At 47.6% G+C, this 18,424-nt stretch overlaps 1 protein-coding gene across 15 annotated transcripts in view; it reads right to left on the bottom strand.

The window, feature by feature from the left end:
* Positions 1–741: 741 nt before the first annotated feature.
* STARD9 (StAR related lipid transfer domain containing 9) overlaps positions 742–18,424 on the bottom strand; it is a 136,290-nt gene continuing 118,607 nt past the window's right edge. For 12 of the 15 annotated variants that reach the window (XM_051822019.2, XM_051822023.2, XM_051822026.2 and 9 more), the window contains 6 exons: positions 4,050–4,167; positions 3,816–3,937; positions 3,569–3,633; positions 3,212–3,414; positions 2,954–3,033; positions 2,284–2,768 (listed from right to left, as the gene is read on the bottom strand). In XM_051822019.2, coding sequence (XP_051677979.2) covers positions 2,433–2,768; positions 2,954–3,033; positions 3,212–3,414; positions 3,569–3,633; positions 3,816–3,937; positions 4,050–4,167 — 924 coding nt within the window. In that variant the 3' untranslated portion in view covers positions 2,284–2,432. Of the gene's footprint in view, positions 2,141–2,283; positions 2,769–2,953; positions 3,034–3,211; positions 3,415–3,568; positions 3,634–3,815; positions 3,938–4,049; positions 4,168–18,424 lie in introns of those variants that run through there. The other 3 variants (XM_051822022.2, XM_051822025.2, XM_051822030.2) reach the window with 2 other exon arrangements.

Below are 18,424 nucleotides of genomic sequence, written 5' to 3'. Positions count from 1 at the left end.
AGAGAGACAGAGAGAAAGGTCTTCCTTTGCTGTTGGTTCACCCTCCAATGGCTGGCGCGCTGCAGCCAGCACACCGCGCTGATCCGATGGCAGGAGCCAGGTACTTCTCCTGGTCTCCCATAGGGTGCAGGGCCCAAGCACTTGGGCCATCCTCCACTGCACTCCCTGGCCACAGCAGAGAGCTGGCCTGGAAGAGAGGCAACCGGGACAGAATCCGGCGCCCTGACCGGGACTAGAACCCGGTGTGCCAGCGCCGCAAGGCGGAGGATTAGCCTAATGAGCCGCAGTGCTGGCATTCGCCCCACTTTCAAATACGTCCCATCTTCAGCTGAGGCGAAGCCCGTGGATACGGAGGGCCGACTCTGTTCTTCATGATACTCTCAGTTGGGCTGGTGTGGGCTTGTCTAGGAAGCGGATAAAGCCAGCACTTAGTTATCCACCCATCCAGATTCCCATGTCTGGCTCTGCCTCAGATACTCCCTGGTGCTGTGGTCACAGTTACGTGTGGCAGTGACTACTCTGGAATCCTCCCTTCTGTTCGGATTTGGATTAAAGTTGAGCAACTAATCTGGTTGCTAATGACCATGCAGAGCAGTGCCATGGCGCATGGGCAGAACCTACATGTCAGCTCAATACAGCAGCCTGAAACTGGGCCACGAGCAGGCCCTGCCATGACCAGCAGGCTGCGTTCCACCCTGCTTCAGTGACTTGCTTGAGCATCCCAGGATCGTCTTCACTGAGTCAAATACACACACAGGACTTTTAATTCACAGGTGTTCTGACCTCTCTGGTCAACAGTCTTAGAGATTTACAGGAACAGAGGTGGGAGTACATAAGTAGGGTGTCAAGTGTTATTTAAAAAAGTCAAATTAATCAGGAAAGTACTTATAAACATTTAAAAACAATTTGTAAAATCTTCAACCAATAATATATAAATAACCTGAGGTAAGAGGGAAAAATAAAACCCTGACAACATTTTTAGAAAAGTAAAACTTTGCTGCAATATCTAGATACCTCTTAATTCCCAGTTACCCTCATCCAGCAAAGGTTCTGGGCACGAACTAAGGATGGGGCTCTCCCACCTTTACTGCTTCCGAGGAAACATCAGAATAGTGGGCCTCCGCCGAGCCTGGGCTAAGGTTCAAGAACACGGACTGCACTCTCATCCCACCTGGCGTCCGCGGGCCAGGAGCAGGGCGCCGCGCACAGCTTCCTCCTAAGCACCGGCTCACTGCTCACTGCCTCAGGAGTTCCCTTCTCGCTCATCTTCAAAGAGTAATGTCTCACTTCTAGAATTCCTCTTGCCTTGTCAGCGACCAGCAGCTGCTGTCTCGCCCGTCCTGGGAGAGCCCGCCCCAGCCCCCCGACGTGTCGCTCCTGCCCCAGCAGTCTCCCGGGAGTCAGCTCGCGAGTGACTGCCCCGTCACGGGGCACAGCTCGACACTCCTGACCGATGCAAAACCCAAAAATTCTCTTCTGGGAGTCAAAGGAAGAGCTGGGTAAACAAAAACGAACAGAAGGCATTTTGTAAACATCAACAGGGAGAAAAGATTCTGAATCCGTGTTCTGGTTTGTGCAGCTATTTTTAAAGCCCTTGTAGTCTGTTTCGCTGTTTTCTGGGACGGAGCTGATGCAGGAGGCAGATTCGGAGCAGAGTCTTGGCCGAAGGCTGCCGGCCTCACGATGGGCTGAGGGCTGGGCCGGAGGGAGGAAGCGCCTGGCCAGCGCACCGCGGTCTCCGCCTGCTGCCCCTGCTCCCTCCTGCGGTCTGAGCAGCTTGTCTGGCACAGAGATAAAGGTGCGAAGGCCAGCCGGCGAGCCGAGCTTCATTCACTGCGGACAGCCGGGGCAGGGCTTGGGCCGCTCGCTCTGCCGGGGCGCCAGCTAGGACCAAGCACTGCCTGGGCCCTGCTGCCACCCCTGGGCTGGCGCCGTCTGCCCGGCCAGCCGCGGCCACTCGCACTGGCTCCTGCGTCAGGGCATGGAAAGTAAGCAGCAGCTGCCGCGGCGTCTGCAGCACCACCTGGCCAGGGAGATGCTAACTGCCCAGGAAGGAAGCCAGTCTGGCTATGACCAGTGGCTGCTGTTTGATGAAGGAGCTCAGCAGCTGAGGCGGGAAGCCCGGAGCCCCAAGTTCCACCTGGAAGCAGAGAGAGAGGAGCTGAAGGCGCAGAGCGACTTAGAGGGTCAGGGCACGCTTCCGCCCCAGGAGCCGCCTGGGCAGTGGTGAGGAGGAGCACCCGAACTCCACTGCTGAGCGCACAGGCCTGGGCTCTGCCCTCCAGATCCCAGCACTGGCTTTTACTGCCCGCAGACAAAGTTCAAGTCCGGACTGTGGAGAGCTGAGCCTGTGGGCCATCCTGTTACCTTGCCACCAGGGACCCTGGGATCAGCCACGGCTGCAGGTCACTACGACTCTGGTAGGGGCAGCTTCAGCTTTCAGATCCTCCCCCTGACTCCTGTTCTCGGCAGCCCAAGAAGCACCCTGGACTCTCGAGCTCTTGGCCACAGGGCTGGGCACTGAAGGATGCTGGCCAGCTGGGCAGAATGTCCCGGGTGGGCGTGGGGGTCAAAGGTGAGCTGTGAGGTTGGAGCAAGGAGTTCATCACCTGGGCCAAATAGACGACTCTGGTGACACCCTTCCCTTGCACGGTGCCAGGCTGCAGGATCCAGGCGCTGGGTAGTATTTCTCCTCGCACCATCTTTTTGCTGGGCCTTGGCATGGAGGCGTCATATACTGACTGAGCTGCCATGACACACAGGGGCCCCTGGGGACAGACACACATGTGACTTCTGCCCAGGTAATGCAGACATCCCAGGAAGCGGCTCCACTGCAAGTCAGCATGGCAGAAGGCAGCCCCTCCCCCAGAGGACCGGAAGCCACAGGCAGCTTCTCCCCACACGTGCGCCCAAGTTCTTCCCACGACCGCTTTACCACCACCAAGGCAGGCACCTCTTTGGCTTCCACACAGACACAGCAGAAGTCCCGCGGCTGCTTCAACGCACACGTCGTCGTGTTGCACACCAAGTACACTGGGGAGGAGGGGGTGGGGGTGGGGGCTGTGAGCAAACCCAGCTCTAAATCCTTCCCAGGCCAGCAGCAGCCCCAGCACCCCATCATTCCACAGTTCGACACCCAACTGGACAGACCTAGGCTGAGCTCCCCCACAGCCCCGGCCTACCCCTAGAAGCCTGGCGCCTCCGGGCTCACCTAGGTTGATGCTGTTGGTCACTCGCTGAAACAGCCTTGCTGTCTGGATGGGCTTGTGAAACAGGGGCCAAAGCGTAGGGTCACTCACCGCTGCCCACACGTGCGACAGCGGCTGGGACACCACACCTGCCCCCAGGAAGCCATGCCGCGTGGAAGAAAACACCTTGTAGTACAGCTGCACCTCCTGCTCCTCACCCTGGTAGCTGAGGCAAACACCAAGGACAGGAGAGAGGAGGTCAAAACTGGCTCCAGGGTCGCCACGGGGGACTTGGGGACTCAGAAGCCAGCGTAGAGAAGAGAGAGGAAGAGAGGCCAAGCAGGGGGAGCCGAGCAGCGAGGTGCTGTACAGAGACTTACTTCCAGCCGGCCGCTGCCTGGCGGCTGAAGAGGCTGTGCAGGTTACCCGAGCAAGCCGCCATGACCTGGGGACACAGTGGTCACGCTAGTACAATCGGCGCTCCTGGGTTGCTCTGGCCAGTGCTACGGGAGAGCCCCTCAAGAAGCCCCCAAATGGCAGCAGCCCCCACCTGCCCGGCTCTTTTCCTCCCGACTCTCCCACCCCCACCGGCAGGTCTGGTTAGGGGGGATGAGCGGGAGCAGTTACATCTGCCATAGATGTGTCCACGACATGCTTGGCCAGATCCTGGTAGGAGGAGGAGAAGCAGGTCGCCGGGCTGGGGAGTCTGGTTGGAGAGCAGCAGCAAGTGCCCTGGGCAGGTCTGTGGCCTACAACAAACAGGACAGTGGGGCTCTCACTAGGCACTGGCGGGATCTGGCAAGTACCACCCCCCAAGGCCCCAGATGGGCAGGAGGCTATGCCCACTCCCCCGCCGCTCACTGTAGGCTGAGCCCTTCCAGGCGGATCTGGCCAGATGCAGGTGGCTGCTCCTCTCTGCGGAACGTCCCCGCCCGTCTTCTAGCCAGGTGTCTCTGGAATCAGACAAGTTCATGTCCCCCTGCAAAACAGGATGCTCAGTGAGTGCTCAGGACCACACAGGAAGCAGGCACGGAAGTCTCCTGAGAAGTGCCCCAGCCAGCCTCAGGGCGGCAGCTCGGCTGTACCCAGGTTCCCTCCTGGGATTACAGGAGGCCGGGCGCTGGTGAACAGCAGAGACGGGCCCCGGACCACTTCTCACGGAGACACGGATGCGGCTGAGGAGACTGCATGCTTGCTGGCCTGCCAACCCGGGCCGCAGAGAGCAGGAGGCCCCGCTGTGGCAACAGGACTGAGCCACGGCTGGAACAGGGTTAGTGTGGGATGGGGAGGAGGAGCAGTGGGCGATGGCGAGCTGGGCCCTGTCTGGGCCCAGGAGACGAGCCTCTGGATCTGCAGGACTGTCCAGCGTCATCTCAGCCAGCCTCAGGTGACACGAGGACTCACGGAACACCCACGTGCCCGCTGTCATCACTGCTACCCCACAGCTACTCTGAAGGAGAAAAGGGGCGAATGAAGACAGCTCTTCCCTCCTTCCTCCCTGCTGGGGAGGCCGGGCCCCCCTCTGGAACCTTTCACTGTGGTACCTGCTGCCTCCATCCCTCCCTCCTTACTGACCCTCCCTGTAAGCACTGGCGCGTGCAGATGTCCCTCCCACTTCTAAAGCCTTCTGTGACGCACCTTCCCATCCCTGGAGCCGTCGGCCCTCTCCTGCCCTTCAGAGAGAAACTCCCCGAGTGTCCCATCTGCCCCACCCAGCGGCACTCGCCCCCGGCCCTCCAGAGAGCAGCCAGCAAGGCCGGTGAGGTCTGTGCCACCGTGTCCGCGAGCACCGGCCAGCCCTCCTCTTCCTCGGTCTCGGCAGCCTTCGCCTCAGCCCCCCTCCCCCCCCCACACACCATCAGCTGGCGATGGGGACTCTGGAGACTCAGCCAAGGCCCTATTTTGTCACTCTAACAGGAGGGAGTCTGAAAAGTTCACAGAAAATGCATAATACGAAAATATATGCAAAGATTTTAAAAAGTTTACCCCAGGGCTGGAGCCGTGGTGTACTAGGCTAAGCCTCTACCCATGGCGCCAGCATCTCACATGGGTGCCAGTTTTTCTGGCCGCTCCACTTCCGATCCAGCTCTCTGCTGTGGCCTGGGAAAGCAACAGAGGATGGCCCAAGTGCTTGGGCCCTGCACTCAACTGGGAGACCTGGAAGAAGCACCTGGCTCCTGGCTTTCGATCGGCCCAGCTCCAGCCATTGTGCCCATCTGGGCACAGATGGAAGACCTCTCTGCATCTGCCTCATTGTAACTCTGCTTTTGAAATAAATCTTTTAAGTTATTATGGGGAGGGACAATTACATTATTACAAGAAAATATAATTATAAATCTCACAGGGGCCACAGCATGCCACTGGAGCATCAGTTGGAGGCTCAGCAAATCCACTTCCAATCCAGCTCCCTGCTAATGTGCCTGGGAGAACAGCAGAGGATGGCCGACTGCTGGGCCCCTGCCACCCACATGGGAACCTGGTGGAGTTCCAGGCTATTGCAGCCAACTGGAGAGTGAACCAGTGGATGGAAGATGTATCTTCATCTCTCTCTCTCTCCATCTCCCCCTCTAACTTTGCCTTTCAAATAAATAAATAAATCTTAAAAAAAAACTCTCATGGTGAGAAAATGCCTTTCTGTTTAGGGTACAAAAATCCAGAAACCAGGAAAGAGCAATTTAATACAAATTAGACAACATAAAAGTTTTATTTTATTTTTTTATTCTATTTGACAGAGTTAGACAGTGAGAGAGAGACAGAAAAAAAGGTCTTCCTTCCGTTGGTTCACCCCCCAAATGGCTGCTACGGCCGGTGCGCTGCGCCGATCCGAAGCCAGGAGCCAGGTGCTTCTCCTGGTCTCCCATGCAGGTGCAGGGCCCAAGCACTTGGGCCATCCTTCACTGCACTCCCGGGCCACAGCGGAGAGCTGGCCTGGAAGAGGGGCAACCGGGACAGAATCCGACACCCCGACCGGGACTAGAACCCGGTGTGCCGGCGCCACAGGCGGAGGATTAACCAAGTGAGCCACAGTGCCAGCCTCAACATAAAAGTTTAAATTGCCACATAATAACATAAAAAGCAAATATGAAATGTGAAAAAAATAGCATCTCAAATGCCCAAAAAAGGATTTTTTAATATCCAAAAGGCCCCCAAAAATGAAAGAGCCACCCAACAGAGAAATGGACACAGTACATACACTAGCACTGAGAGCAAAGAAAAAAGAAAAAAAGGTGGGGGGGCTCTTAAAAATCTGAAAAGACATTCACTGTCAGTCACAAGGAGAAAATTACAAATTGAAAGATACTGGGGGCCGGCGCTATGGCACAACAGGTTAAAGCCCTGGCCTGAAGCGCCAGCACCCCACATGGGCATCGGTTCTAGTCCCAGCTGCTCCTCTTCCAATCTAGCCCTCTGCTGTGGCCTGAGAAAGAAGGAGAAGATGGCCCAAAAAGTCCTTGGACCCCTGCACCCACGTGGGAGACCCGGAAGAAGCTCCTGGCTTCAGATAAGCACAGCTGGGCCGTTGCGGCCATTTGGGGAGTGAACCAGAGGATGGAAGACCTCTCTGTCTCTACCTCTCTAACTCTGTCTTTCAAACAAAATAGATCTTAAAAAAAAAAAAAAGATACTGTTATATTATTGTAAAGACTTTAAAAAGTGATCATAAAAATAATTTTTTAAAAAGCCCTCCAAAACATCAGAAAGAAGACAGGTATACAACCCCAAAGCAGAGAAAACAGCCCAGGTAATGACAAAACAACAAGTTTTTAAGTGCCTATAGACTGTTCAGGACAATATAAAAAATAGAAATCATACTTTCTCTGAAAGCACACATACTGCATAACATACAAATTAAAAATTAATAACAAAGTTATTAATAACAACCGTCAGAATGGGAAAAAATATTTGCAAACTATGCAACAGATAAAGGGTTAATAACCAGAATCTACAAAGAGATCAAGAAACTCCACAAAAACAAAACCAACAACCCACTTAAGAGATGGGCCAAGGACCTCAATAGACATTTTTCAAAAGAGGAAATCCAAATGGCCAACAGGCACATGAAAAAATGTTCAAGGTCATTAGCAATCAGGGAAATGCAAATCAAAACCACAATGAGGTTTCACCTCACCCCGGTTAGAATGGCTCACATGCAGAAATCTACCAACAACAGATGCTGGCGAGGATGTGGGGAAAAAGGGACACTAACCCACTGTTGGTGGGAATGCAAGCTGGTCAAGCCACTATGGAAGTCAGTCTGGAGATTCCTCAGAAACCTGAAGATAACCCTACCGTTCGACCCAGCCATCCCACTCCTTGGAATTTACCCAAAGGAATTTAAATTGGCAAATAAAAAAGAGGTCTGCACCCTAATGTTTATTGCAGCTCAATTCACAATAGCTAAGACCTGGAACCAACCTAAATGCCCATCAACGATAGACTGGATAAAGAAATTATGGGATATGTACTCTTTAGAATACTATACCGCAGTAAGAAACAACGAAATCCAGTCATTTGCAACAAAATGGAGGAATCTGGAACACATCATGCTGAGTGAAATAAGCCAGTCCCAAAGGGACAAATACCATATGTTCTCCCTGATCGGTGACGACTGACTGAACACCAAGAGGGAAACCTGTTGGAGTGAGGTGGACACTATGGGAAATGGTGGCTTGATCAGCATAGCCCTGACTGTTAATGAACAACTAAATACATTATCCCTCTTAGTAGTTTTTTTATCTGTTCTACTTAATATGACTGGTTTAGATCTGTAATTGATGCACAGTTATTCTTAAGTGTTGAAAATTAACTGAAATGTGATCCCTGTTGAACATGGTGGTGGGAATGGGAGAGGGAAGAGATGTATAATTTGGGACATGCTCAGGCTGACTTGCCCCAAGTGGTGGAGTTGGAAGCATACCAGGGGATTCCAATTCAATCCCATCAAGGTGGCATGTACCAATGCCATCTCACTGTTCCAGGTGATCAGTTTCAGTTCACAGTTGGTCATGGTGAAGGGACTGGGAGTCAAAGGGAGCACATAGACAAGTCTAGTACCTGCTAACGCTAACTGATGGAGTAAATAAAGGGGAGAGTGATCCAACATGGGAAGTGAGATACTCAGCAGACTCATAGAATGGCAGACGTCCTAAATAGCACTCTGGCCTCAGAATCAGCCCTAAAGGCATTCGGATCTGGCTGAAAAGCTCATGAGAGTATTTCAGGCATGGAAAGCCAAGACACTCTGGCAAAAGATCTCTGCGAGTGAGATCCCAGTGGAAAGAACCGGTCTTCAAAGAAGGAGGTACCTTTCTCTGAAGGGAGGAGAGAACCTCCACTTTGACTATGACCTTGTCTAAACAAGATAAGAGTCGGAGAACTCAGAGGGCTTCCATAGCCTTGGAAACTCATGACTGGAGCATAGGGAGATTACTGATGCCATAGACAGGAGTGTCAATTGGTAAAGTCAACAACAGGAGTCACTGTGCACTTACTCCTCATGTAGGATCTCTATCCTTAATGTGCTGTACATTGAGATTTAATGCTATAATGAGTACTCAAACAATATATTTCACTTTGTGTTTCTATGGGGGTGCAAACTGTTGAAATCCTTACTTAATGCATACTAAACTGATCCTCTGTAAAAAAAAAAAAAAAAAAGAAAAGAAATTATCAATTCCCAACTTGACTCTCACTGGGATTAAACATGACAATAGGTCTGCTCTGATTTCATCATCATTTAAAAAAAATCATCTATTATTTTTCACTTTATGTTTCTGTGTGGGAGCAAACTGTTGAAATCCATACTTAATGTATACTAAGCTGATCTTCTGTATATTAAGATAATCGAAAACGAATCTTGATGTGAATGGAAGGGGAGAGGGAGTGGGAAAGGGGAGGGTTGTGGGTGGGAGGGACGGTATGGGGGGGAAGCCATTGTAATCCATAAGTCGTACTTTGGAAAATTATATGCATTAAATAAAAGTTTAAAAAAAATTAATAACAAAGTTATTGGAAAAAGGCCCTTAGGAAGCTCTTAACAACTGGATCAAGGAAGAAACACAAAATATAATTCCAAAATTACTACAACAATTAAAAAGTGTATCACAGCCTATGAGGCACAGCTGGAGCAAACTCAGGCTAAGTTTTAGCTTTAAATACATCAGTGAAAGGAGTACAAGTAAGTGAGTTAATGCTATGAACAACTATCCAGCAAATTAGGTATGTAGATGAGAGGGGCCAATTCCTGTAACCGACTCAAGAAGAAACAGAAGATCTGAGCAGATGTAACACTGTTACACGCTCCCCAACTGATGGACAGGCTCAGTGAAATCCCAGGGGAAAGGGGCTGGCGCTGTGGTGTAGCGAGTAAAGCTGCCGCCTGCAGTGCCGGTATCCCATATGGATGCCAGTTCGAGTCCCAGCTGCTCCACTTCTGATCTAGCTCTCTGCTATGGCCTGGGAAAGCTGTAGAAGATGGCCCAAGACCTTGGGCCCCTGCACCCACATGGGAGGCCTGGAAGAAGCTCCTGGCTTCGGATCTGCACAGCTCTGACCATTGTGGCCAACAGGGGAGTGAACTAGTGGATGGAAGACTCTCTCTCTCTGCCTCTCCTTCTCTCTGTGTAACTCTTGACTTTCAAATAAATTTAAATCTTAAAAAAAAAAAGAAAGTAAGTAAAGGAAATCCCAGGGGCCACCTCTGTGGTGCAGTGGGTTAAAGCCCCGGCTTGCAGCACCGACATTCCATATGGGAGCCAGTTTGAGTCCCGGCTGCTCTACTTCCAATGCAGCTCCCTGCTAATGCACCTGGGAAAGCAGCGGAGGATGGCCCAAGTGCTTGGATCCCTGCACCCACGTGGGAGACTCAGAAGCTCCTGGCTTCAGATCAGCTCAGTTCCAGCCATTGCTGGAGTGAACCATTTGGGAGTGAACCAGTAGATGGAAGATACCTCTCTCTCTGTCTTCATTTCTCTGTAACTGCCTTTCAAATAAATACATCTTTTTTACAAATATGAAATCTCGGTCAAAATCTCAACTTTTTTAAAAATTTTATTTGAAAGGCAGAAAGAGAAAGATCAAGAGAAATCCTCCATCTACTACTTCATTCCCCAAATACCCAAAACAGCGAAAGCTGGCCCAGGCCCAAGTAGGGAGCCTGGAACCTCATCTGTAACTCCCACTTGGGTAGCAGTGACCTAAGCACTTGAGCCAGCACCTGCTGCCTCCCCAGCACAGGCCAGCAGGAAGTTAGATCTGAAGCAGAGCAGCTGGGACCCGAGCCATGCACTGCAATGTGGGATGCAGGCTTCCCAAACAGCAACTGAAGCACTACGCTACATCCATTAGCCATCTCTAGATTATTTATATTACCTAGTCGGTGTGATGTAACTGCTGTATAAATAGTTGCTCTACTGTACTGCTTAGAGAATACCGTAAGGGAAAAAATGTACATGTTCAGTATAGAGGCAATCCCACCACACACACACACACAAATATATGCAATTCACAGCTGGTCCAGTCTTTGGATTCAGAACCTGTGGATATGATTATCTCAATAGATGCATAGGAAGCATTTGACAAAATACAACAGCATTTCATGATGAAAACTCTAAGCAAATTGGGTTTAGAAGGAATATTCCTCAACACAATCAAGGCAATTTATGACAAACTCATGGCCAGCTTCCTATTGAATGGCGGATAAGTTGGAAGCATTCCAACTGAGATCCAGAACCAGACAAGGATGCCCACGCTCACCATTACTACTCAATAAAGTCTTGGAAGCTTTACCCAGTCATTAGGCAAGGAAAAAAAAAATCAAAGGGATTCAAATAGGAAAAGAGGAAGTCAAACTATCCCTATTTGCAGATGACATGATTCTATATATAGGGGATCCAAACGACTCATAGAAGAGTTTGGTAAAGTAGCAGGATATAAAATCAATACACAAAAATCAACAGCCTTGGTATACACATACAATGTCACGGCTGAGAAAGAACTGCTAAGATCAATCCCATTCACAATAGCTACAAGAAAAAAAAATCAAATAACTTGGAATAAATTTAACCAAGGATTTCAAAGATCTCTACAATGAAAATTACAAAACATTAAAGAAATAGAAGACACAAAAAAATTGAAAAAATTTCCATGTTCATGGATTGGAAGAACAAAATCATCAAAATGTCCATTCTTCCTAAATTTATAGATTCAAGGCGATACCAATCAAAATTCCAAAGACATTCTTCTCAGATCCAGAAAAAATGATGCTGAAACTCATTGGAAACACAGGAGACCTTGAATAGCTAAAGCAATCTTGTACAATAAAAACAAAGCCAGAGGCACCACAATACGAGATTTCAAGACATCCTACAAGGCAGTTACAACCAAAATACCCTGGTACTGGTACAAAAACAGATGGAGAGACCAACGGAACAGAAGAGAAATGCCAGAAATCAATCCAAGCATCTACAACCAACTTACATTCGACAAGGAGCTAAAACCAATCCCTGGAGCAAGGACAGTCTGTTCATCAAATAGTGCTGGGAAAACTGGATTTCTACATGCAGAAGTATGAAGCAAGACCCCTACCTTACACCTTACATGAAAATCCACTCAACGTGGATTAAAGATTAAATTTATGACCTGATGCCATCAAATTATTAGAGAGCATTGGGGAAACCCTGCAAGATATTGGCACAGGCAAAGAGTTCCTGGAAAAGACCCCGGAGGCATAGGCAATAAAAGCTAAAATTAACAAATGGGATTACATCAAATTGAGTAGCTTCTGTACTGCAAAACAAACAGCCAGGAAAGTGAAGAGGCAACCGACAGAATGGGGGAAATTATTTATAAACTATGCAACTGATGAAGGATTAATAACCAGAATATATAAGAGATCGGGAAACTCCACAACAATAAAACAAACAACCCAGTTAGGAAATGGGCCAAGGACTTAAACAGACATTTTTCAAAAGAGGAAATCCAAATGGCCAACAGACACATGAAAAAATGCTCATGATCACTAGCCGTCAAGGAAATGCAAATCAAAACCACAATGAGGTTTTACCTCACTCCAGTTAGAGTGGCCTTCATACAGAAATCAACAAACAATAAATGCTGTCGAGGATGTGGGGAAAAAGGTACACTAATCCATTGTTGGTGGGAACGTAAACTGGTAAAGCCACTATGGAAGACAGTTTGGAGATTCCTCGGAAATCTGAATATAGACTTGCCATATGACCCAGCCATCCCACTCCTGGGAATTTACCCAAGGGAAATGAAATCAGTGAATAAAAGAGTTATCTGAATCTTCATGTTTATTGCAGCTCAATTCACAATAGCTAAGACGTGGAATCAATCTAAATGCCCATCAACTGAAGACTGGATAAAGAAATTATGGGATATGAACTCTATGGAATACTACACAGCAGTTTAAAAAAAAGTGAAATCTGGTCACTTGCAACAAAGTGGATGAAGCTGGAAAACGTCATACTCTGTGAAAGAAGCCAGTCCTAAAGGGACAAACACCATATGTTCTCCCTGATCTGTGATAACACAGCACCTAAACAGAAGCCTGTTGAAGTAAAACTGACACTTTGAGAAGCAATGACTTGAACAGCCCTTGTCTTGACTGTCGAGGAAAAGTTTTTTTTCTCTTTCTTCTTAATATCATTGGTTGAACTCTTTACTTAATATAGAATTAATCATGTGTGTATAAAGTCAAGTGAAAATAGATCTCAGTAAAAAGTAAGAATGGGAATAAGAGCTAGATCTCAATAAAAAATAAGAGTTGGAACGCATACATTCCTACAGACATATTTCTAAAGGTACAGCTAAAAACTTACCATGGGACTCCAAATCCCATTAAGCTGGGTGGTAATAATGCCATCTTAAGTGTTAAAGCAATCATATTAAGTGTTAAATTGATCATATAGATAGGATTAAGTGTTAAAGAGATCACATAAATAAGTCCAAGTGTCTGGAAATAACAATGAATAGAATTAAAAAGGAGATAATGTTCCTCCATGGGAAGCAGCCCACACAGCAAACTCAGAATGACAATTACTATAAACAGCATTCTGACTTCAGAATCAGCCCTTAAGGCATTCTGGTCTGGCTGAAAAGCCCATGAGGGCATTTCAGGCATGGAAAGCTAAAACACTGTGGGGAAAAAAAAAATCCTACATGAAGGATCTCAGTGAGACCCCAGTGGAAAGAAATGGCCATCAAAGGATATTCTTTTCTCTAAAGGGAGGAGAGAACTTCTACTTAGCTTATGGCCTTGTCCAAATACTGATGGAGTTCGTGGATTCAAAAGGCTTCCATAGCCTAAGCAGCTCATGTCAAGAGCCTTGGGTGATCACTGACGTCATGCATAAGAGTGCAAATTGTTAAATTAACAACAGGAGTCACTGTGCACTTACTTCCCATGCAGGACCTCTGTCCTCAATGAGTTATATTATGAGAATAAACTGTAAAACTTGTTCTCAGTTTTTATATTTTGTGTGTGTGTGTGTGTGCAAATTGTTGAAATCTTAGTGTAGAGTTGGTCTTCTGTGTATAAAGTCAATTGAAAACAAATTTAATGGCAACTGGGAATAGAGAGCAAGGAGAAGTGGGGTAGGAGGGGTGGTGGGAAGAATCTCTATATTCCTAAAGTTGTACTTATGAAATTTGTACTCATGAGATAAAAGGTTTCTTAAAAAATCTGTGGATATGGAGAGGCAACTATAATATCAAGCGTTAGTGAGGAGATAAAGACATCTACTGGTGGGGATGGAAAAAGAGTGCAGCTACCTTGCAAAAGTCTAGCAGTTCCAACTCTAGATGCACACCCAAGAGGAACAAAAATGCGTGTCTACACACAAACTTGTATGGAACTGTCCATGGTAGCGTTCTTCATAACAAGCAAAAGCTCAAACTGCCCAAATGCCCATCAGCTGATGAACGGATGATTAAAATGTAGCCAAGTCATATTATGTGGCCATAAAAAAGGGATTAAGTTCTGATATATGCTACAACATGAATGACCACCTATTGTGGGCTGAATTACCACCTCCAAAGGACACAATGAAGTTCTAAGCCCTGGTATCTGTGAATCTGATCTTATTCGAAACTACAATCTTTGCAGAAGTAATCAAATTAAGATGAGATCATACTGGATTAGAGTGGGTCCTAAATCCAACAACAGGTATCCTTGTATGAAGGCCATGTGAAGACGCAGGGTCACAAGGGGCCGGAGTGTGGCGCAGCAAGTTAAGCCACTGCCTGCAATGCCAGCACGCCATATGGGCACCAGTTCAAGTCCCAGCTGCTCCACTTTGGATCCAACTCCTTGCTAATGTGCCTGGGAAAGCAATAGAGAATGGCCCAACTGCTTGGGCCCCTGAACCCATGGGAGAGACCCACATGAAGCTCCTGGCTTCAGCCTCTCCCAGCCCTGGCCATCTGGGAAGTGAGCCAGAAGATCAAAGATCGGTCTATCTCTGTCTCTCTCTCCTTTCTTCCCTCTCTAACTCTGCCTTTCAAATACATCTTTAAAAAATAGAGTCATGGACATACACAGGGAGAACGCCATGTGCAGACAGAGGCAGGGCCAGTAGTAATGTAGCTACAGGTCTAAGAATACCAAGGATTGCTGGCAACCACCAGAAGCTCAGACATCACAGAACAGACTTTGTCTCCTGTGGGGGCATTCTGAGGCAGTGCGGCCCTGCTGACACCATTATTGTGGGCTTCCAGCCTCTGGGACTGAGAGAATACAATTCTGTTTAAGCCACCTGGGCGTGCTCATCGGTGACACCATGCCCAGGAAACTTACTACAGTTCTTGAAAACACGCTAAAGGAAAGCTGCCAGTCACAGAGGATTACATATTGTATGGCTCCATTTATATGAGTGTTCAAAGAAGGCAAATCCATAGAGAAAACTGATTAATGGTTGCCTAGAGCTAAGAGGAAGTGGCGTTTGGAGAGTGGTAGCTAACAGCATGGAGTTCGGCATAAGGAAATGTCTTAAAACTCACTCTTGTGAGGCAGGTGTTTGGTCTAGCAGTTAAAGGGACACTCACACTGATGCTGGAGTGCCCGAGTTCGAGTCCTGACTCCACTCTGATGTCAGCTTTCTGTTAATATGCACCCTGGGAAGCAGCAGGGCGTGTGACAGATCAAGTAGTTGGGTCCCCAACATTCAGATGGGAGACCTAAATTGAGTTCCTGGCTCCTGACTTCAGCCTGGCCCAGCCGGCATTTGGGGAGTGATAGGAGTGTGCTCCCTCCCCCACCCCAGTGCTCTGCCTATCAAATAAAATAAATAAATAAAATTCACTGTTGTGATGGATGTACAACTCTGTGAATCCACTAAAAGTCGATGAATAATAACAACAAAACATAAATGAATTAAATTAAGGAAGTGATAAAAAAAGGATGGGGCACAGGATCTAAACTGAAATAACTCCAAATAATTAAACTGGAGTAATCTGAAAAATGAAATAATGGTAGCATAGTATTAAATTATAACCCACAGAATAAAATGTCTGAATCTAAATTTAAAAACATTAAACTGAAAAACTAAAAAAATTAATAAATAAAAGAAATGGAAGGAGATAGAACTTCCTTAAAGTTGTGCTAGAAAACAATGCAACAGGTATTTTTCAAAAAAGGAAATCCAAATGGCCAACAAACACATGAGAAAATGCTCAGGATCACTAGCCATCAGGGAAATGCAAATCAAAACCACAATGAGGTCACCTCACTCCGGTGAGAATAGCTTACATACAGAAATCAACAAACAACAAATGCTGGCGAGGATGTGGGGGAAAAGGTACAATAATCCACTGCTGGTGGGAATGTGACCTGGTGCAGCCACTGTGGAAGGCAGTATGAAGATACCTCAGAAATCTAAATACAGACCTACCATATAAACCAGCCATCCCACTTCTGAGAATTTACCCAAAGGAAATGCAGGCAGCTTATGAAAGAGTTATCTGTACCCCCATGTTGGTTGCAGCTCAATTCTCAACAGCTAAGATATGGAATCAACCCAAATGCCCGTCAACTGAAGACTGTGTAAAGAAATAATGGGATATGCACACCACAGAACAATACACAGCAGTTAAAAAAATGAAATTCTGTATTTTGCAACAAAATGGATGAAACTGGAAAATGTCACACTCAGTGAAATAAGCCAGTGCCAAAAGGACAAATACCATGTGTTGTCCCTGATCTGTGATAACTAACACAGCACCTAAAAGGTAATCTACAGAAGTGAAATTAACACTGAGATGCAATGACTTGAACAGCCCTTGTCTCCACTGTTGGGGAACAGTTTTCTTTTTTTATTAATATTTATTTATTTATTTACTTGAGAGAGTTACACATAGAGAGGAGAGGCAGAGAGAGAGAGAGAGAGAGAGGTCTTCCATCCGATGGTTCACTCCCCAATTGGCTGCAATGGCTGGAGCTGTGCTGATCTGAAGCCAGGAGCTTCTTCTGGGTCCCCCACATCCTTGCCAATCACCTGGGCCATCTTCTACTGCTATCCCAGGCCATAGCAGAGAGCCGGATTGGAAGTGGAGCAGCTGGGACTAGAACCAGCGCCCATATGGGATGCCGGCACTTCAGGCCAGGGTGTTAACCCGCTGTGCCACAGCACTGGCCCCCAGGGGAAAGTTTACTTTTTCATACAATTTAATGAAATCTTTACTTAGTATAGAGTTAATCATATGTGTATGACGTTAACTGAAAAGAGATCTTAGTAAAAAATAAGAATGACAATAGGAGAGAGAGGGGGGAAAAGGGTTGGGAGTGTGAGTGGGAGGGTGGGTACGGTGGAAAGAATCACTATATTTCTAAAGTTGTATTTATGAGAGCATGAAGTTTGTATCCCTTAAATAAAAGGTTCCTGGGGGGGAAATGTGGAAAATATATCAGGCTTAGAACAGTACCACAATATGCTGTACTTTGCATGTGTAAAAACGCCACAACACCACTGCGAGGTGCGTGTTTGTCCTAGCAGTTACGATGCCAGCCGGGACGCCCACGTCCCACACTGGGGTACCGGATCTGAAGCACAGCTCTGACTCCAGCTTCCTGCCGGTGCAGACGCGGGGGCAGCAGGTGGTGGGCTTACGTGGTTGGGTTCCTGCCACCCACGTGAAGGATGTGGATTGAATTCCTTGTTCCTAGCTTCAGCCTGGCCTAGCCCCAGCCATTTAGGACGTGTGGGAAGTGAGCCAGCAGATGGGAGCTGTCTCTTTGCCTCTCAAAATAATTTTTTTAAAAAAATTAAAAACACAAAGGCTGGCATTATGGTGCAGTGGGTTAAGCCTCTGCCTGTAATGCTGCCACCCATATGAGCACCAGTTCAAGTCCTGGCTACTCCACTTCCAATCCAGCTCCCTGCTAATGTTTGAGAAAGCAACAGAAGACAACCCAAGTACTTAGGCCCCTGCCACCCACATGGGAGACCTAGATGGAGACCTGTGGCGCAGCAGGTTAACACCCGGCCTGAAGTGCCAGCATCCCATATGGGCACCGGTTCAAGTCCTGGCTGTTCCACTTCACATCCAGCTCTCTGCTGTGGCCTGGGAAAGCAGTAGAAGATGGCCCAGGTCCTTGGGCCCCTGCACCCATGTCAGAGACCCAGAAGAAACTCATGGCTCCTAGCTTTGGGTCAGCACAACTCCAGCCGTTGCAGCCATCTGGGAGTGAACCATCAGATGGAAGACCTCTCTCTCTCTCTCTCTCTGCCTCTCCTCTGTGTAACTCTTTCAAATAAATAAATAAATCTTTAAAAAAATTAAAAGTTTTTAAAAATAAAACAAAAAATCCCAACATTGCTTTCCTTCGGTGGGGAGAATGAGTAGGTAGATGGTGCGGGGGAGGGCAAAGATGAGTATTTCTCTACACCCCTTTATATATGGACATATTTTTGTCTTTTTGACTATATAATAACTTTAATATATAAAACATCATACTTTATACATGCAAGAAAAGTGAAAAACATAGTACTCAGCTGTTAAAAAGAATGAGTCAGCACTAGACTTACTGATATGCAATGATATCCAGAAGATATTTTGAAGGGACGGAGACTAGCACTGTGCTACAGTGAGTTTTGCCACGGCTTGCAACACCAGCACCCCATACTAGAGTGCTGGTTGGAGTCTCAGCTCTTCAGCTCCCTATGCAGCTCCCTGCTAACGTGCCTGGGAAGAGAGCGGATGATGGCTCCAGTTCTTGT

Source organism: Oryctolagus cuniculus, chromosome 12 (assembly GCF_964237555.1).
Source record: "Oryctolagus cuniculus chromosome 12, mOryCun1.1, whole genome shotgun sequence".
NCBI classification, from domain to species: Eukaryota; Metazoa; Chordata; class Mammalia; order Lagomorpha; family Leporidae; genus Oryctolagus; species Oryctolagus cuniculus.
This window is presented reverse-complemented; position numbering and strand designations above follow the sequence as displayed.